This window comes from Centropristis striata, chromosome 17, assembly GCF_030273125.1.
Source record: "Centropristis striata isolate RG_2023a ecotype Rhode Island chromosome 17, C.striata_1.0, whole genome shotgun sequence".
NCBI lineage: Eukaryota > Metazoa > Chordata > Actinopteri > Perciformes > Serranidae > Centropristis > Centropristis striata.
The window spans coordinates 5,460,627-5,481,664 of NC_081533.1; the positions used below are offsets into that span (position 1 = coordinate 5,460,627).

At 41.2% G+C, this 21,038-nt stretch overlaps 1 protein-coding gene across 1 annotated transcript in view; it reads left to right on the forward strand.

Moving 5' to 3' along the window:
• svep1 (sushi, von Willebrand factor type A, EGF and pentraxin domain containing 1) overlaps positions 1–21,038 on the forward strand; it is a 145,544-nt gene that overhangs the window by 16,836 nt on the left and 107,670 nt on the right. Inside the window, exons 2-3 of the mRNA XM_059355222.1 lie at positions 16,857–17,112; positions 19,814–19,990. Of these exons, the coding sequence (XP_059211205.1) occupies positions 16,857–17,112; positions 19,814–19,990 (433 nt within the window). The remainder of the gene's footprint in view (positions 1–16,856; positions 17,113–19,813; positions 19,991–21,038) is intronic.

Consider the following 21,038-nt stretch of genomic DNA (forward strand, 5'->3'; position numbering starts at 1 on the left):
CTACTTTCAACACTTATCCTCTGTGCCTTTTTTCACTCCTTTTAGAGTGAAGGGACTTGGAGTCAGCTCAGCACAGAAGAGTGGAGAGGGCAATCTTTACACTTCCCGGCTCTGTAAAACACAGATGTCAGTAAATCCCCTCGACGGACACAAATGTAATTTCAGTCCTTTCCGCATCGGCCCTACGAATCTGTCATTTTGTCATTTTTTGCGCGCTACCCCTACCGTTAATTGTTCCCCTGAGATGAGGTTTTTAGTTTAATGACTACAGAGAGAAGGAGTGCAAGTCCTGTCATAAAAATCAGATCTACAAAGTGGGGAGTCTCCAGGAGCTGCTGCTATATTATAAGGGAGGATTTCACCCTTCTCTCTCTCATACAAGCATCCATCCTTCTGTGCACAGAAAATCCTTCATTTATTGCTTTATTGACTTTATTTTTTTCCTGTCAGCGTAACTTTCAGATGACAGAAAAGCTGCAGTAGCGGTTGCTACCTACCTTACACTTTTCATAGCACGTTGAAATTAATGCATTTTGATTTATGTAAGTTTAAAAAACAATTGATTAAAATAAGCTCCCCTGTTGAGTGCAAAAACCAAATTATCTACAGCTTTACACTCTTCAGTCAGTCAGATGCACACAAGTATGCTTGTGAACACACACTTTCCTACACACATCATGCTCACTCTCTTAACCTCACACTGTTCTTTCCACTGAGCGTGCATTCACACATGAACACGCACACACCTATACACAGATCCCCTCTTACTTAAAATACTGCTTAGCGATTGATAGGTGCTGCTGACACCAGCCTTATGGAGTGTGTGTGTGTGTGTGTGTGTTCTTGTACTTCCTGCATAGTGAGGACCGGAACACTTTTTTAACCAACAGAGTGAGGACATTTTTGCAAAGTGAGGACCGGTCCTCACTTCTTTAAAAGCTTTTTTGAGATTTAAGACTTTGTTTTAGGTGACAAAAAAAGTTTAATTAACTGAAACTGTATTGTGTGGTTACAAAACTAACTAAAATTACAGTGAAAATGTCCTTCGTTTTCGTCTTTGTCAACATTTTTCATACATAATGAAGATGGATAAGGCAAGGAAATACAGGGAAAATTTACTGTGACCTCTTTTAATCTCCAACCCAACAAATACCCCATTACAAAAAACTAAAACTAATAAAAACTAAACTAAAACTAAAGCATTTCAAAAAAATAAATACTAAACTAAAACTAGCAAACTCACTCTAAAAAATACTTAAAACTAACTGGATTTGAAAACAAAAATTCACAACGAAATTAAAACTAAAACTAATGAAAAATCCAAAACTATTATAACCTTGGCAGGGAATTCACTGTTCCAATGAGGGTCCTCACAAAGATAGAAGTACAAGAGTGTGTGTGTGTGTGTGTGTGTGTGTGTGTGTGTGTGTGTGTGTGTGTGTGTAAGCGATAAATGAACGGCGAGGGGTGGGGTGTTAAGGTGGAGCGGTACCGAGTGCAGCTTGTAGTTAAGAAAGGAGTGGTGAGGAGGCTTTGAAGGATTATAGTGTGTGTGTGGGGTCAAAGGTCAGGGAGGCGTTGGCATTGACAGACACTGACTGTCAGCGGCTTTAGTGGCTTGTGTTTAAATGCCACATTAACGATGAATATCATTAATAAACAGCGGTTTCTTGATGTCACTGGAAAAAGTGTGTCTCCATAAGGCCACCATGCTGTGGAAACCAAGTTTTTTCAACCAAGTAGGGTGACTAGCACATATTTCTTGGATGAAACTATGTTCTATGTATTAAATCAAGCCGTAATGATACAAGGCTACATGGTGGTGAAGTGGTTAGCACTCACAGCAAGAGAGTCACCGCTTCGGCTCCGGCCTGCTGCTCTTCTGTGTGGAGTTTGCATGTTCTCCCCGCGTCAGTGTTGGTTCTCTACAATACTACAATTCTTCAATATCTTTTAGCAGACGCTTTTATCCAAAGCGGCGTACAAATGACAGTTAATACAACACAAGCAAGGATGAAGTCAAGAAACATAGCAAGTGTAAGTGCTGTGGGTTCAGTTTGAGTCCATTAGGACAAAAGTGCTTTTAGGTCGCGAGAGCGGTCAGTGAGATACTTGTCGTAGTCGTCAGTGTAGATCAAGAGTGAAGGTGTTCAGTAAAGAGTTGGTCTTCAGTCTCTTCTTAAAGATTGAGAAGGACTCAGCAGATCGGATGGAGTTTGGAAGTTGGTTCCACCACCTATAGGGGCTCTACAGAGGAGAAGAGTCTGGTTTGAGACGTAGAGGCCTTCAGCAGCAGAGGACCAGACGTCTTTCACTCGAGGAGCGTAGTGGACGGGCGGGTTTGTGAATCTGAACAAAGGAGTTTAGATAAGAAGGGGCTGTGCTATTTTGTAGGCAAGAGACAAGGCTTTGAATTTGATGCTGCTGTGACCGGGAGCCAGTGCAGAGAGATGAGGAGCGGAGTGACATGTGCTCTCCTGGGCTGGTTGAAGACCAGACGTGCAGCCGCGTTCTGGATCATCTGCAGAGGCTTGGTGGTGCAGCAGGAAGACCTGCCAGTAGAGAGTTGCAGTAGTCTAAACGGGATAACATTCTCTCCGGGCCCTTCAGCTTCCTCCCACAGTCCAAAAACATGCAGCTTTGCTTTAATTGAGAGGGTGAATAGTTACTGTCTCTATGTGTCAGCCTGTGATAGTCTGTCTGTAACCTGTCCAGGGCCTCTCACCAAATGTTAGCTGGGATCGGCTGCAGCCAGCCCGGGGATCCAAGTTCATATAAGTGGTTAAAGAAAATGGGTGAATGGAGGAATGATACAGGATCTTTGATTTTGATTCTGATATTGACATTTGAAAGTTGATTCTTGAACAGTAGTTGTCAAAACCATTGACCAAAAGTCCATTCAGTTGGAGTTCGGCAGCTTTTGAACATGTTTCAGTGTCATCCTCAGTTGATATACTTGTTCAGTTCTTTTGGAGATGTGGATGTTCAAATATAGTGTTGGCACTTTAGGTTTCTTCATAAATAGTTGGGAAACAATCATACGAAAGAACAGTCGTGATAAAATCAAAATCTGCAGAATAATGACTTCATGGACCTTGTAGTGACAAGGGCTTTGTCATGTGATGTTTGAAGGGTCATGAATGCACTTTAAATCTCAACATAAACATTTAAAAAAACTTTTTTGAACATTTATTTTACTAAAGAGCGAGAAAGAGAGCACCTCTTCTCTGACAATAGAGAAGCATTCAAAGTGACTGTTACAGCTTGGAAGAAACTGGAGGACTTTTAAATGACAAGTCAAAACATGATTCCAGTTCTATTGCACTGATTCCACCGGCCCGGTACGTTCTGGTATGGTAACTGGGACAGCTGTAATTTTTGATGAGGACCCGTTACATCAGTTTGAAAGAGTGAGACATTTTACAGCTGAAAAATGAACTTGTCAACGATCTCTAGCGGACAAACGAGGCACTGACAATAAAATAGTTGGCATTTCTGTGCTGCAGTATTCATCAGTTAAAATGGGCTCATAACATCTGCCATGCTGATGTATCCGTTGGCCTCCAGTATTGAATGACTAACACGCATTCTCAATAAAGGAATTAACTGCATTGGATGAGTGCACTTGAACTTTTCATCTTGTTGCTACAAATCAGTCACATCCCTCTGAAATGCTGCTCCGTGCTCACAAACCAGGATTAAGTCCACAGCTTTGTGATTAAAGACACAAATCACGCAAAATCTTTAAGCATCGGGATTTACTTTGGCATCTTGAGATTAGGATTTACCAAAAGCGTCATACATTGGCACCTGAAGAAACCAAAAGTATTTCAAAGCACCAGTAGTGGCAAACTAAATAACATGTTTTTATGGTCTTAGGCGTGTAGGTCTATTAGTAAACCACTTGCTATGTTGAGGTTAGTGTTTGAGAGTGCCAGATTCCGTTGGGTTGTTTTCTTTGGTGAGTGAGTGTGTACGTGTTTGTCTGACTCTCTGTTTGTCTGAATGACTATAAGTAGGTAATTGGTACATGTAGGGGAACCCACAAATATTCGGGCATCCCGTCATCTTTGTTCTTCTCCTTTTTTTGTGATTTCTGATCTGATTGTGCAAGATTTTTAGATTCTGGATCTATTAGTGTTGTTTTCAGCCTCAGTAGGAAGCCCCGTTCCAGGTAGTTAACCAAATATAGAGACGAAATATGCACTCGCTTCGACTTTAATCAGTTCGTGTTTGAAATGCTGTGCGCTGGCAAGCAACCCATCCCCCAGGACCTGATACAGATCACAACTGAGAACACAAACGCATATAAATATAATCTGTTTCATTTCAGGGTATCCAAACACTACACACTTCCCAGCAACAGCATATTTGTATTGGTATTTTAGTTTTCTTGGAGAGAAAGTATGTGCAACATCATCGTATGTTCCACTTGCTCTTGATTTATGATGAGGTTTTGAGCTTTTGTAGAAATTCACCGCAACCCATGCCAAGTCTATACGATCCCAAAATGTGTCCTCCTCCTCAATTGACCTCCCAGCTTGTGCTCCTTCTTGATTTTGTGAGGTCTAATGTAACTTATCAACGGGCCTAACACCGAGGGCCAAGTCCAGAACAAACAGGAGAATCAATAAATTTAAATCTCAGCATTAATATGAACTACAAACACTGACGTCTCTCCAATTCCCCGCTCGATTAGAGGAAATCTCCACCTGCAGCTGGTGCCAAGACAAATAAACCCCTCAGGAGAAGAAAGAAGGGGGGGCAGAAAGAGAGGAACATGAGGAAAAAATGCAACTACAGCAACACCAGTCAACATAACAAAGGAAAATGCTGCGTCTGTCTCCACAGTGCGGTCGCAGCTAAGTCTGGACGAGATTGGATGCATTTTCATGGATGCTTTGAGCCAGCGACGGTCCCCAAATCATTCCCTGCGTATAAGCACTTTCAACACGCCAGTCTGGAGTCAAGAAAAGCATCACGCTTCACCACACTGTTGCCGTTGTTTATTTCAAAAATCAACGCTGGGCCTTGGAGATGATGCTGTGGCTGCTCTGTGCTCGGGTAGTGAGGTAATGATCCCATGAATGTCACAATTATTGCATAACTCGTGGGATTTCTTCCACTCTTAAAAGGGAATTATGTCAAAATGGAATTTTATGTCACATGTAGGTCATTTCAACCACCGCCAAAGATAGTTTAGTGGCAGGAATATTTCCATCTAAACTATCAACGTTAAAGGAATAATCTGAAGAATTTTCATTTAAATGAATGTCTGATGAGTCTTTATCTTTCGCTGAATGAGGCAACACAATGGTGATTGTTGCATTGCATTGCACGTTTAATAACGGATGGTTTGCTTGTTCTTCAACTCACTTGGTTGTGAAGCAGTGATGTAATGTTTTTCCGGCCTCTGCTTGCATTGCGAGTGAACGGTTCTCATGGCGAGACAAACAAAGAAAAGTGCGATGATGATGAAACTTCCAAAACAAGTAAATGTAAACTATTTACACACCTGAAATGCTCTTCACCATTGGTGAGAGAATGAAACGCAGATCAAGTATCAGATTGTCTTGATGCTGACGAGTCATGTGGATCAATCCGTGAGAAGAGAGGCAGAGTTTCTCTCCTTCTAATATCTAATGAAGAAAACTGCAGAAGAGGGTGGTCTGTAGCGTAGTGGGTTACACAGGCGCCCCATGTATAGAGGCTACAGTCCTCGCTGCGGTGGAGCCGGGTTCGAATCCGGCCTGAGCTCCCTTTGCCGCATGTCCTCCCCTCTGTCACCCCCTTTCTATCTGTCTCTCACTTTCAATAAAGCATGTAAAATGCCCAAAAAATAATCTTTAAAGAAAAAAAAGAAAACTGCAGAAGAAATGATGAGAACCAGTAAATCACAGAATATCTCCGGGCCATTACAGATTGATAATGCAAAAGAACTTGATAATATCTGAGGGTGGATATTTTCTTTAAAAACGTGGCCAAAAAAGGCAGGTGATGGACTCTGTTGTGTTGGCCTACCCCATGCAGCTGGTCATGTAAGGTGAACCCATTATTAAACCTAAGGCATGCAAGACTGGGGAGTAATAAAATACTAATAGTCAATGAAATATGCTTTTAAAATATAAACTATTAGTAGAACTATTGAGGTTAGTTACAGTTGAAATTTTTCACTATTTTCTGTTTGGTTTGTTTGTTCGTCTGCCTGCAGCATTACAGAAAAACTAACGGCACAGTTTCCATGAAACTTGGTGGAAGAGTGTAGATTTTCTTAATTTGCCTAATTCAATGCAGCAGTTGCAATCATTTTAGGAGGAGGCTCAGTAAATGGGAGTAAATAGTACTTAAGATTACAAAAAGAAAAGCCTAAATGTGTGATTTGGTGAAAGAGAGAAGTTCAGAGATATAGTAGTTTATTATACTGTTTCAGAGAGTTAGAAATTAATAAATGCCTAAGGACAGACCTCTTTTTGTGTATTTGGTGTAGTCTGAAAGTATGTCAAACAGCAATATGAGGCTATCCTGGCTCAATCGTTGAGTGTCTATGGGATCAAATGACATAATCTTGATCCCATAGGCGTCTAGGAATTGAGCAAAACTAAGCAAGTGAAGTAAAGGTCAGACAAGGGGCGCCTATCTCCAAGCTTTGTCTGAGGAGAGGCCTTTGAAACCCCTGATCTAATGGAATATATTACAAATTACATTTCAGTGGAATAAGTTTTAAAAGTAACCCACCCAACACTGAATACTGAACATTCTGGTTTTTATCTGATTTAAATACATGAAGGCAGCACGAAAACATATCATGATGAAATTAGCCAGTAACCATACCATGCACTCAGCGGTGTATGACATATTGTGCAAACCATGAGGCTGTACATTCAGTTGGAGACCGTTCAGAATGTCAAAATAAAACAGATGAGGGCAGATATGCAAGTGAGACCTCCATAAAATAGACAAGCGGATATTCTTCACTGATACTATATATACCGTCCATATTTGCTTTGTACAGGCATACTGATAGAAACAAAGCATAGCATTTAAATGCTGAAAATGTCAAACACATGCCATGAACACTGAAAACAATGTATAATGAATATAAATAACCCGGGATACATGACATGAGGCAGATTGCCAAGCTAGTCTGACCCCAGCGTCGTCCAACTGGCACTCGCACCGTAACTGCTCTTGTTATTCTTCCTCCCACTCAATCAAACCAGCTTTCCTTGTCCAATTACCCAGAATGCCGTGTCCGATTGGAACACGGTCAGTGCCTAAAATGTTTCTCTCAGCGCTTCGTTCCGCCAGCACAACACAGAGACCAGTGGGGGGATAATTGAATGAGTTTCTCATTTGCCAGCCAAGATAGCCTTTCCCCTTGGCATCACATTGTGGAATTAGCTTCTCTCTCTCTCTCTCTCTCTCTCTCTCTCTCTCTCTCTGTCTCTCTCTCTCTCTCTCTCTCTCTCTGTCTCTCTGTCTCTCTCTCTGTCTCTCTCTCTGTCTCTCTCTCTCTCCAGTGTCTCTCCTCCTCTCGTTGTTCCTGGTCGAGTTGTTGAGTTTGATGAATGGTGTTGTGACAGAAACCGTCAAGCTAACACACACAAGCGTCCAGCCTACCGTGTCTGGCAATTAACCGACTGTCCGCACCCTCTCCTCCAACACTTTGGATGCCATTGCACTTTTTAGGCAAACTGGGCTCACTTTGGGCCTGCTCAGAAATCCACATTGCACAGGCAGATTTTAGTGAAGACTTTTAAATCATTAGGTAGTGGTAAGTAACTCAGTGGTTGCCAAATTGGGAGCATTTTCCTGTAATGGGTCTCCTGTTCTAGGAATACTTTTCCATCCCTAAAATTTTGCCAACTATACCCCAGACAGGTTAACAATTATCCAAAAACATCTTCTGTGGTTTTGGGAACCGCCACTTTCAGCATAATGATTGATGAATGATCCTCTCTTTAAATATTGTGCTGCTTTCTGTGCCTACGCCTCCTAAAGTACATCAATCTGTCTTAAGGATGGGATGAAGATGGTTCTGATATACAACCCCAATTCCAAGCAAGTTGGGACGCTGTGTAAATAGAAACAGAGTGCTTCAAATTGAAACATTAAATATCTTTGTCTTTGTTCTGTATTCAATTAAATTTAGGTTGAAAAAAACCCCAAACATTTGCAAATCATTGCATTCTGTTTTTATTTAAGTTTTTTACACAGTCCCACAGTTTTTTTCACACTCTGGGTTGTATTATAGTAAATGCTTCTGGTATAAAGTTCTTTTACATCTGAACTTGGACAAAAAACATACAAGTGTCGGTTCCACTTAGGGCTGCTGCGATTACTGTAGTCCGTGTCGATGATGCTGAAGCTGTCACTTTTGAATCAATGCATCATTTTGCTTCTGCTTTTAATTTTTTGTGATCTGCCCCGCTGATATCATCGATATAGTTCTAGATGTGAACATAGCTCTGCAGTGTTTGTACATTAAGGCATTTTGTCGATGAATAGATGCAACAACTAAGAGCTATGTCTTGATGCTTGCCACCAGCTGAATAACACGATTGGGGTTTCAAGTTGTAGTTGTACTTCAGCTCAGGCTCACTTAAGGTGTCCTGACCTTTAAGGTAGACCGGCTATTCTCATTGAAGAGGTGAGACACTCCTGCAACTTTTGCGGTGGCCCAATTGTTTATTTTATCTTTTTAGGTTTATTACTTCTTTTGACTGCTCTTCCTTGGAGCGGAAAATGTGAGATTTGTGGGTTTGCATATTGTTGTCCGTTAACAGCAAATTGTGCATACTTTACTGCAGATCTTCCCATAAAGTGTACCTAGATTTTGGGATAATTAATCTCAGGAAGCAATTATTTCCCCTTTTATATCTGACAAGTCATGACAGTTTCTTGTTAAAGTGCAGTTGTGAGCAAAGAGCATTTATAACCATCTTGCAAGCATCTAACTTTTTAATACAAAGAACTACTTTTTCAGCATTACCTCTGAGGGCAATGCTTTTTGGCAGACAACCTTAAATCGTGGGTGTTGATTGGACCAGCTTGAGAGAGTTTTGAAACTTGTATAAGCAAGTAACAATAACCCACCTTGCCATATAAAAGATGACCTGACATTTATAAGATGGACTGCTTGCTGTATCTGAGGAAAATTGCAAGTTTCTACAAGCTTAATTACATACCACACTGACATGAACAGTCGCTGAAAGGCTGAGAGGTAGGAAACCAATCTAAAAACTTTATTTAACAGCTTTACTTTAGGAAATGTTTAGTGTAATGTATATATGATTTGTAGTATAACCTAAGACATGCATGGACCTGTATAGCCTTCAGCTACCTGGGTGGCCCTTGTAGAAACCAATCTCTTTACCCTAATTGTGTCAGTTTCGAGGCTACCCAGTGAGCAAAACAAGAGCAGGGAAAGTTTTATGGAATAAAGTTAGTGAAACAGAGATGATGTGGCATGAAGTATGGAACAAATGCAATCAAAGCTTGAAGGAAACTGTTCAGAAATGCAACATAGTCTAGAATATACACATGCTTTACATGTGCTCTCAAGTCAAAACATTTCAGGATTCATTTGCCATTAAAGTGGGATCCAAACAAAGTAAAAAGTGAACATATTTTTGATCAGAGACCTCTTATAGACAATGAAAAATGTACTATTCATGGAAAGCATGCAGTACAGTAGGAACTAAAACAAAATGTTTGGGGGGACAAAAGATCATGGCATATCAGATTGGACCAGGAAACAAATGATCTTTGCAAGTGACCTAGTTTATCTTAAATATCCAAAGTATGTGTCCCTGAGATGTTGCTCAATAATACCAAAAGTTGAGTCTAGTGTCTGCAATTATGTGTACATGTTGTTCTTTTGGGCCCCAGCAGAGTTGTTGTTGTTATTTTTACCACCCAAGCCAAGAGCAGATAGCCTGTCAAAACAAGCGGTCTCACTTCCGACCGATGGGGATAAAGGTTTTCAAACGGATGCAGTTTGGTTGCAGTCTCTTTTTTTAGCGATTGTGGAATGCCTGCAAGTAAACTTTTTGTTTTTGGAAGGTGGATCTCTAGGAAGTGAAAAAGTCCAGTAGTACTTTGAGTCCAGTAGTTGATCGATTTGAGCATTTTCTTGGTTAAAAAGCGATCGATCCAATGGCCGCTGTGTGGGGAATAACAATGTAAATGCTTGATGTGTTGTCAAGCTGTGTGCCATCAAGTACAAACTACAAGAAATCGGCTACTAATCATACAGGGGCATGGAAAGGCTGGCAGGAGCAAACAGGAGCTCAACTGACTAACTCATTCAATCAACTGAACTGACTTCACACAGTTGATTTGCGGCATCAACCCTTTGCTGGTTTCAAACCATGAACCACATACATCAGGGGCTGGGGACCCTGGGGACCAGTCATGCTTGGATGCCAATGTAGCCTCTTAAAGCCAGGAGCGACACTGGTAGAAAGACAATGTCGTCCGCCATTGTTGTTACTATGCTTGAAGGTGGTGGAAGGTGAGATCATGGATCAGTTTGACAGACCGAAGCTATAAAGATGGTGTTTTCCATTTTTATGAGCCTGGATGTCAGTTGTTATAGTAAAGGCAGAAGTTTTCTGTTGTTGAATTATACCTTAAGATCATGTTGTTACTTTAACTTTATACTGACCGACCTGTCATTGATCCTTTACATAGGTCCCACTGCAAAAAGTGCAAGGAAATGCATTGCAAGTAAAAAGTTCCTGAGTGAAGGTGAAATGGGAGAAAGAGCTTAATGTAGAAATAACAGAGGACGAGTGGCACAAAATGTGGAAGACACATCACTCATCCACTAATGCACGAATTTGGAGGGAGTTTGCATTGAAGAATTGAATCTGGGTTTTTTTAATTACACTGAAAATTAAGAGTAAGTAATTGCACAGCCGGCAGAAATGTTGGCGAGGATGTGGATTTTTCAATTTAGACCACTGTCACATTTTCGGAAATGTCAAAGAATAACTGTATTCTGGGAAATGGTATGTAGCGTTACAGCAAATATTAGGGTATGGAGTGCCGAAGTCTTGTTTAGTGCTTTATTTATGTAAATTCACAGAAGATATTTATATCACACATGATGAATATATCTGATCAAAATGCTGCTGGTGGCAGGCAAGAAAGCCATCACTAGGAACTGGGGAAAGGAAACACCACCAACGAAGGATCAATGGATAACAATTGTGGAAGAAATCTTTTTAATGGAAAAATTGACACATATATTGAGGCTGCAGGAAGCACAACTGGACAGGGAATGGGAAAAAAGCACCCTATACAGGACTCTAAACACTGATTGGACTGGACTGGAATAATAATTGAAAGATATACCGTTCTAAAAGATTGTAAGAATAGTGTGCACTCCCAAGGCAGCTTTATGTTTGGTTTGCTTGTATTTGTTTTAATAGTTGCAAAAATTTGTCAAGTGACAAAAAAAAGTTCCTGAGTGAACTAAAGACTAATATCCTCAACTTTGTGCATCCTTCAATCTTTTTTTATTGCTTTTTTCAACGGGTTACCAACTGTTGCAAACTGAAAGAAACAAATCATTAAGCAGCATTGCTGGAAGCCAGGTGGGTTCAGGCTCTGATCAAAGTCACAGGAGGGGCTGATGGGAGGCCAGCAGTGCGGTGGGGATGGAGAGGGGGGGTTCTCATTTAGCATTCAGAATAGCTGCCATGCATATATAAGCCTTTGATTAACAGCTGGGGTACCTTGGCACCATCGTTAGCCCCTCAAGGTGTGGAAAGGTTTCCTAGTCTCTTCTGCCAAATGCAACGAGGTGGCTGCTTTTGAAGTTGTAATCATACAAGCATCTGTTTGGAGATGGAGAGTCCGTCCGTTTCATCAGTGGTCTGATGGTTTTATTTATTTGGTTTATTTATATCGGTGGTTCATCTGGGGATTGGAAAATGAGTTTGAGAAGGATCGCACATATGGTTGAGTTTAGATAGACGGTTCACTTTTGTATCTCAGTCCAAGCTGGTAAAATAATCAGATTTGTTGAGCTCTGAGTGTTTCAAACTTCTTATCATTCTTTATTGTTCCCAAAGAACCATCCTCAGAAAATTCAGGTTTATCCAGCTAGAAAAAATGTATTTGTGCTTTGAACGCAACTTAGACAATGCAAGTTTTTTCTTCCAACAATCACTGCTGTTATTTTGATACAAAAAAATAAGGAGGAGTTTGGTAATGTGAAGTAGTGCGGTATCATGTTGTCTTCACCACCATTACCATCATTGCCGTCAGCTTCTCCAAGACCACTTTTTTTTTAAAAAGCACAGCATAAAGGAGTATAGCATTAAAATTCAGCATTTAATCAACCAGTTTTAGGGGACACAGGATGTTGAGAGCCGAGCTGTTACTAAAGTTTGCAGAGCTTGATTCTTAGCAAATCCAGACGCCCAGTGACTAAAATCCTTTATCCACTTAAAAAATATAGTAAAAACAACCAAAAGTGGGTTGTAAAATGTGGCTTAAAACAGGATGAAGTCGATTTGTAACAGCTTCTGCCAGACAACAGCATTTGGTCGCCACCATTGACAGGTGCCCAGATGAAACAGATCATTACCTTAGTTAAAATTGCAGATTTATCTGGATTTGAACATTGTTTGAAACATTTGAGATATTGTAATGTAATGTTTGTACTTAACATAACAATAATTTTGAGACATTGTGATGCTGAAAAGTTACATATTACATGAAAACCCCACCATAATGGCGTGTTAAACTGTTGTATGTTCCTGTTGGTTTACTGTATGCGAATGTGATTCTACTGGATTAAAAAAACAGTCACCAGCTTCACATACAAAGCGCTCATCACTCTGTCTCTCTCTTTTGCCTCTTGCCAAAGTTCGAGGCGTTTTGGATGGGAGATATTTGCAGCTCTTAGCACTAATCCCTCCAGGCCTGTTGGTCCCTGCGCTATCGCCACTGCTGTGACAGATATCAACGGCTCCAAATCAGACACACTTAAACTGTCCCATTGCTGCCGGCTCATTATCTCTTCTCTGGACCTGCGCCCGCAGTGAAGCACCTGCCAAGTGCGTAATTGAAGAAATGCATGGGATGTACAGCATAGAGAGGCCTCAAGCTGACATACAGCTGCTTAAAGGTGTGAAATACATATGTTTCCTCTGTTGCCTGTGCGTTACTAAAAGTATTATAAACCTATTTATGAGCGTTGCTGACTTCATTCGCCAGTCTCTCAGAGTCTTAACATCAGATCCGAAGAGTTCAGTGCAAAGCAACGTCTTTCGAGTTGAGTTCAAGAGTTGTCAGGAATTATAATTATAATAAAACTGCTGGTTTAGTTATTTTTAGAGATTACATAGTTAAGACTATAATCAAAATGCTCTCACCCATTGTTTTATGCAGCTTTTTACTGTAAGGAAGATTAAGATTTAAAAAAAAAAAAAGCGAGATAATAAAGGACTTGCCTTGCCATTATTTTTACAGCATGTTGGCTTAGGCTGTTAACATTTGAAGCTATAATTTCTGTCTTCAACCCTCTTTTATTACAGAATGACTGTATTATTCTTGTGCTGTAATGATCAGAGAAAGCTTGTTTTCATGAATGAAAACAGATGGAATTTATATATTATTTATATATTTTATATATATATATACACTTATTTTCTTCACCTCTTGTGTGCATTTTGGACACAAACGCACACAAACAATGTGTTAGCGTTCCTGCTTCCACCACAAGCAGCCTGTGTGATTGTTTTTATTTGTTAAATGCCGTGTCTGCATCATTTTCTGACGCTTTGTGTACTGTATGCCTTCAACTATAAGGTGCATGCAGAGAGTGACACCACAGGGCAGCCCCTTCCCACACACTGGCTCCTGTGGTTGCCTTTATGTTAATACTCTGACCTAAAGTATGTGCAGGCGAATCGGGAGGGTGTTATTAGTGGGTATGCATGCGTATGCTCCGTTTGGTGCCATCTCCGCAGTCGCTAACACCAGCCACTGACTCATGGCTCAGACAGAAACCACTGTGGCCCCAAAGCACTTGGAGCAAACGCCTAATAAAAGACCTAAAAACACCCCGAAACACTCACACATACTATATTAACACATAAAGAGGGGACAGCGAGGCGTAGCGGCAAGTGTGCACACACCGATTTGCTCACTGTTATTCTGTTCTGGCATGAGGAGACCTTAAATGTTAACACACAGACACAAATATTGCTGTGCTGACAGCTGGCAGGAGCCACGGAGGACCAGGGAGGGCTCCTCTCTGCTCACTGCCGCAGCCTGATGGGGTGAAGTGACAGCTGGGAGCAGCTGTAGCGAACCTCCCCGGGCTGGGAACCGGAGCAGCAGGCAGCCTGGTGCTTTGAGGATCAGAGAAACCAGGCTCTCCCTCGCCTCTATTCTCTCTCCATCCTCCTTTTACTCGCTCGCTTCACGGGCTCTGTAATTACGCCGCTCCTGCCAGAGCCGCTTGAAGTTTAGCCAATTAGACAATAAAGAGCAGAGCTTTCTCTCCTGCTCTGTTTCCCTCCCTGGTCACACCCTTGCGTGTCTCCTCTCTCGCTTCACCTCTCGGATTTTACAGTCTGTAATGTGGAGCTATTACGTCCTGTTTGGACTCAGAAGGCAGAAAAATCATCCACCTCCTCCTAACACACATCCTTTGTTTCCCTCTCATTCTCTAATTCTTTATGATATATCCATGACCTTTTTCGCTTTCAGTATGTAAGCAGATACCACTGACTTCATCTCGGCTCCTTCTGTTTCTTTAATTTCTTTCATTCCTTTATTTTCTCTCTACCTTGTTGCCCCAACTCCGCTTTCTCTACATTCATTGTTCATCAGGTTTTATGCGCATAACCATCCCTAAGGGATAGTTTATTAATGAAGCGGGCTTGTATGACGTAGTTATCCATTACCTCCAGTAGATTACGGCTCCAAGTTTGGAGAAGCAGGCAGGAGTAACGACATGGAGGCAGCAATGTTCTGCTGTGGACAAAGGCAGCAGCAAAGCATATTTTAGCCAACTAAAAATAAATAAATATCACTTTAATTTTAAGCCATCTTTTGAATGTTTTTACAGCTTTACCTTGCCGTCAGATAGACTTTTCTGACAGGAAAATGAACTTGTTCTATGCTCCCTTCAAAGCCACCAGACTCATTTGACAAAAACAGTAATTTTACCTCGCATGACACGGAATTTGCTTGTCTGTCTCTGCCTTGAGCAGTTAGTTTGTTTGTGTTGTTTGGTGAATCCAAACTAAACTCCTTTAAAACACAACAACACAGACAAACCGATTGAGGCAGCTCCCGTGTCATGCGAGGTAAAATTACAGTTTTTGTCAAATGAGTCACAGCTTCATTTCCCCATCGGAAAGGGCTGTCTGACAGCAAGGTAATGCGTTGAAAATGTTAAATTTGGAATATAGCGTACACTTAAACTGATAAAAACTAAAATATGTTTTGCATTGCTTTGCTACCATGTCAGGTTGGCTGCTTCTCTAAACTGGGGTATGTGGACCACCATCTATGTGAGTAATACACTGACTATGGTCTAAGTACCTTATACGACCCCATTTCAGAAAATGAAAACTATCCCTTTAACCTAATTTGAAACACCCTTCTAAGAAACCTAGACATTGTCAGCTCGGCCTCCACTGAACAGCTAGCAGATGGTCCTGTTGTGTTTGAGAAAATAAAGATATGTTTCTGACTTTAATGTCCTGTCTAATTGTATGTGGTGGATTGTAAACGGTGGCTAAAGTTAGTTTGGGAACTGTAGCCGGTGTCTGGGGCGGACACAGCAGCCCGGTCTGCGTTGCCCAGTGTTCTCTGGTGGTTTCAGACCACTGGCAAGCAGCTGCGTAGACTGTAGGAGAAATAATTACAATTGTAGAGCTCTCTCCTCCTCCTCTGTCCCTCCTCGCTGCCTGTCCTGCTGATGTAGGGTTTTGAGGAACCCTAGAATTGAGGGCTGTTTTTAGTGGTTGTGTGTGACGTTCTTCGTTATTCAGTTTAGTCATGTCACTAAAGCTGGAGCTTTATGTTGGTAGCGTGCTGGCATGCAGAGCAACAGGATGTGTGTATTTGAATGGTCAACATTTGCAAAACAGTAACAGCATGACTACACTAACGAGGACACAGTTTTGTCTTGTTTGTCAACTTTATGTTTCTGCTCCTTTGAAAGTGCGGCGAGAGGGTTGCTGCTTCATCATTGTAAAGTGCAAATAGTCACAGAGTTGAACTGAACCATCGTTGTTAGAACGAGCCTTAAGTTCTTAGAAATAATAAGTAATACAGGCTTGTATTTACTAAGTGTTACGGTAAGAACATGTTAGACCCGCCTTCACAATAAAAGCAAACACATGAAGCTTTCAAAACAAGAGCACATGGATGTGTTAGCAGAGTCCACCACAGAATTTACAAGAAGACTGCCAAAATAAGATGCCTTAAATAAAACATAGAAGAACCCTTATTCTCCTTTACAACAATTAATTTCATTATGCAATGATTAAGATGGAATAGTGGCATTAGAATGTGCAAGAGGCACCAAATTTAGACTTTTAGGGCAAAAATTTCGACCCCCTTTGTTCGGGTGCCCCCATCATAGTCTCAGTAAATCATTTGGGAAACACTGGTTCTAAAGCTTGTTTTGCGGTCGAGTGTCATTTTTTATACTTTCTAAATTTCTTATTAATATTTACACGCTCACACCAGCAAGGGGACAAATAACGCTGATGAAAAAAAATTCTACAGGAAACACTGTGATATTAATCAAATTATTAAAAATAAAAAGTCACCTAGTTACTCTTTCACTTAATCACCTTATGTTTCTTTTCCAACAGCAAATCCTCCGTCACTCCCGTTCCAACGCCTCTAAGGTCATTTTCCTGATCACGGACGGCTACTCTAACGGCGGGGACCCTCGGCCGGTGGCGGCAGCTCTGAGGGAACGTAACGTTGAGATCTTCACCTTGGGCATCTGGCAGGGCAACATCAGGGAGCTGCACGACATGGCCTCGCACCCCAAGGACCAGCACTGCTACCTGGTGCACAACTTTGCAGAGTTTGAGGCCCTGGCTCGTCATGCGCTGCATGAAGGTAGTAAAAATGATTAGTTGTGCCTTTTTTTATCTTTCAAAGACTTCTATACGTGTTACCTCAATTCAGACTTAACAGCCGTAAAGATTTATAAGATCCCACCACTTTGCCCCCACAACCGGATCAACATTAAACCCTGTGTTGTGATGAATTGAGGTTAAAGCTACCGCGGCTCCTCTTTATCTCTTTGAAGCCTCAGTGCGCTCATCATCACCCTTAGACCTTAAACAATATTTCTTGAGTGAAGGATTTGACCTTAAAATGCAATGTTTACTCAAAAGGAAACCGATAATATTTCAAATGGAATCTCACAACGTAAATTTCACATGCTCTCTCATGTACTGCCAGCAGACATTAGGCTGCACTTCCATACAGATTGGACAGAGCGAGGCCCGTTTCCCACACTTGAGGGGGGACTTCCCACATTTTGGTGAAAAGAGGGATTCAGTCACGGCTTTAAAACTTAAAATATCACCATAAATATCACAGCTGAGTACAACTCAGGGTGTGCAGAAAGCTATAAATCCTGCACATGCACTAGCAGACTGTATCTGTGCACTCTCACACAGCTTCTGAAACCCCAGACAGTGGGCGCAGTAGTAGAGATCAGTGAGACGGCGCAAAGGGATAAGGCCGTGAGAATGAAAGCCAACACACAGGCTACTATCAGCTCCGGCTCCGGCTCAGTCTCTCGCAGGTTTTCTTACGTGGAGCCACATGTGGAGCCGCTTTCTCTGGCCCTGGATCAAATCACAGCAATCACACCAGAGACGTCTCTGCTCTTCTTCTGCTCTCTCAATAAGACGGAAATAAAGAGGAGCAGGTTGACTTCTAGAAATGAAATTCAACTCCTTGATGCAGTCCCAACTCCTATTCTTTTACCAAAAGCCTCAGCTTTGATTTATGGGCTTTTGTTGGTGGCTGCTGTGATTTAGATGAATTTTTCACAGAGGGAAAAAGGATATGGCTGTCTGCTTTTGGTCAGTTGTACGTGTGTGGCTTCAGGCACTGTACGCGTTTCTGCGGTGAAGGTTTCTTTGTTCTCACATTTCTTGAGCAACAGATTAGAGGTGTATCAGTTATCTAAAGACACAGTTCGCTGCAGACCTTGATTTTAGCGACACAGTCCAGTACATGACATGTTTTTTCTTGTTGGGTGAATAAGAAAACCAGGAGAAAAATCTTTTGGGTTTTATTAAATTCATGATATTTTTTCTCACTTAAATTAACCAAATAAAGAGGAACAGTCTACGCATTTGGCCCTTCGTAAACCCAGAAATTGAACATAAATGTTCCACAAAATCAAAGATAAATTTAATTATAACACACGTCACACACAGCACATTCCTCGTTCAACATTGTAGTTTAGCAATGATGCCACTGGCTACGTCCGATGCAGCTGATGGCATCTAAACAATAACAAAGACAGAGCATGTAAACTCTGCTGGAATAAAAGCTGTTACACATGCTTTTATTCATTGGAAATCGGGGTCACCCAACCCTTCTTTCTTCGTACGGCTCAACCTGAGGTCACGGTCTGGGATTTGCTTCTGGAATATATCTGTGCAGACATGCCTCTGAAACACATAAAGTCGAGGAGATGGAACTGCATAGATGTTGTGTCTCCATTTTAGAACCATTACACCCTATAAAGCATGTCAGAAATCTGTGGAAAGTGCTATTTATAATGTATATTTTTTTTCTTTTCTTTTTTCTTTTACATTGATTTTTATTGATTTTTTTTAGCAATCAACCAAGTATCCTTACATTCTCAGCAATTACAAAAAAATTAATAAAACAATACAATAAAGGGATAATAATAATAATAATAATAATAATAATAATTTTATTTCTGTAGCACCTTTTAAAAACAGCAGTTTACAAAGTGTTTTGACAGAGAGCAGTTAATCACAAGGAGAATGATGCCATGAGACTAAAAACAATTCTTACATTAAAAAAAAACAATAAGAGAGAGAGCAGGAACAATCACAAGACATTCTCACATACACAGAAAATAAAAGGTCAAAGGAGTAAAAAAGTAAAAAGTGAAGAAGTAAAAGAAGTGGTGAGATAGAAAGCATTACATAAAAGCAAATCTATAATAGTGGGTTTTAAGAAGTGATTTAAAAGAAGTTACCGCTCACCTTTGGTTTTCCTTTTTGACTTTGGAACGGTCAGAAGGACCCGAGGATCTAAGGATGCGGGTCGGCTCGTGTGGAGTTAATAATAACTAGGAGCCAGACCTAAAAGAGCTTTAAAAGTGATCAGTAAAATCTTAAAATCAATCCTAAAACTAACAGGGAGCCAGTGCAAAGGAAGCTAGAATCAGGGTGATGTGATGTCGTCTGTTAAAACCAGTAAGAAGCCGAGCTGCTGCTTTCTGAACCAGCTGGATAAAATAATAATAGTAATAATTAATTCATTGATACAAAGCAAAAACACAAACTTGCGAGGCCGGAAAGCCTGTGTTTATTTCAGTCTGCTGCCAGCCTTAATGCCAGCATACTGTAAAGAACCTGCCAATATACTGTAGTAATATACAGTTTAGATGGGTTTCCCTTATTCATGCACCTTGCATGGAGGTGAAATTGTGCCTGAAAGCCTTTTTACCTTTATTGTAACAACCGAACACTTCAGCTCAAGTGTCTGATTACCTGGTGGTGGAATGTGATCCATCTGTAACCTTGTGTCCTCCCCTCAGACCTCCCCACAGGCAGCTACATCCAGGAGGACCTGTCGCGCTGCTCCTCTCTGTGTGAAGCCGGCAGGGACTGCTGCGACATCATGGCCAGCTGTAAGTGCGGCACGCACACGGGACAGTACGACTGCATCTGTGAGAAGGGATACTACGGCAAGGGGCTGCAGCACGAGTGCACAGGTAGGACACACACACACACACACACACTCATTCTAGGTTGTTGCAGCTTTTCGTCCGCCTCGCTTCAATCTCAACTCTCACACTCACTTGTTTTCATTACAGTCAACATCTTAAAAGTTGATCTGTTTTGACAATCTCTTATTGATACAGAGCAGTGATGTAATGGTTGGTAATTATCTGGAAGGCCTCATGAGTTTGCCGGCAGCATTTGACGAGGGAAAAGATTCTATCTGTAAATCACTTGTACAGTACTGCCAGTTATTCTGCGCCAAACACTGATATCAAATAGGACCTTGGACAAGTTTATACTTAGACTTGTCAGGTGGAATAAGTAGGAGATAAATCAGCCCCAAATGCTCATAGCCTGAGCAGCAAGTCCTTTTTTAAAAAATTTTTTATCTCTGTATGCTTAAGAAGACATATAGGTAAAAAGTTGTTCTACTTTATGTAAAATGACACATGAGATCTCACTGAAATTTACGATTCACAATTTTTTGGCTACTCTTGCCCTCCTCATCAATTGCAGAAGTCCCGACACTCATTTCTGCAAAGCCCCAACAGTGTTTGAATAAGCAAACAACCGACCCAATAGAAAGATGTCTGGGCTTAACTGTTCTTTACACATTTCACAACCTGACCCACTTAGTTTTTGCTCAGTTTTCAGCTCTAAAACAACAAGTTTGTGCTTTTCAGCTCATCATTTTGAGTCTTTTCTAGTTTCTCTTCCTCTCATCCTCGCCTCCTTTACCTGTCAGCGTCTCCTCCAAATCCAGAGGAGCTCTCTGTGAGTGAAAGTTAAATAAGCAGCCTGTCCACTTAACGCAGTATAAGCTGTCCGCAGGGCAGATCGCTATCAACAAACCCAGTAATGTGCCGTCGAGGTGGAGGACCGAGACACTGATGCGTCTGTGTGTGTTCTCGCTCTCCGCCTTCAGTTTCCTCCTTTAAATCACGTCTCTTGGATCCTTTTCTTTCTTCTCTACGTGCACAAAAAGGCTGCTGTCGTTTTAAAACAAACTGCCATTTTCCTGTGGCTCGTATTGCTTCG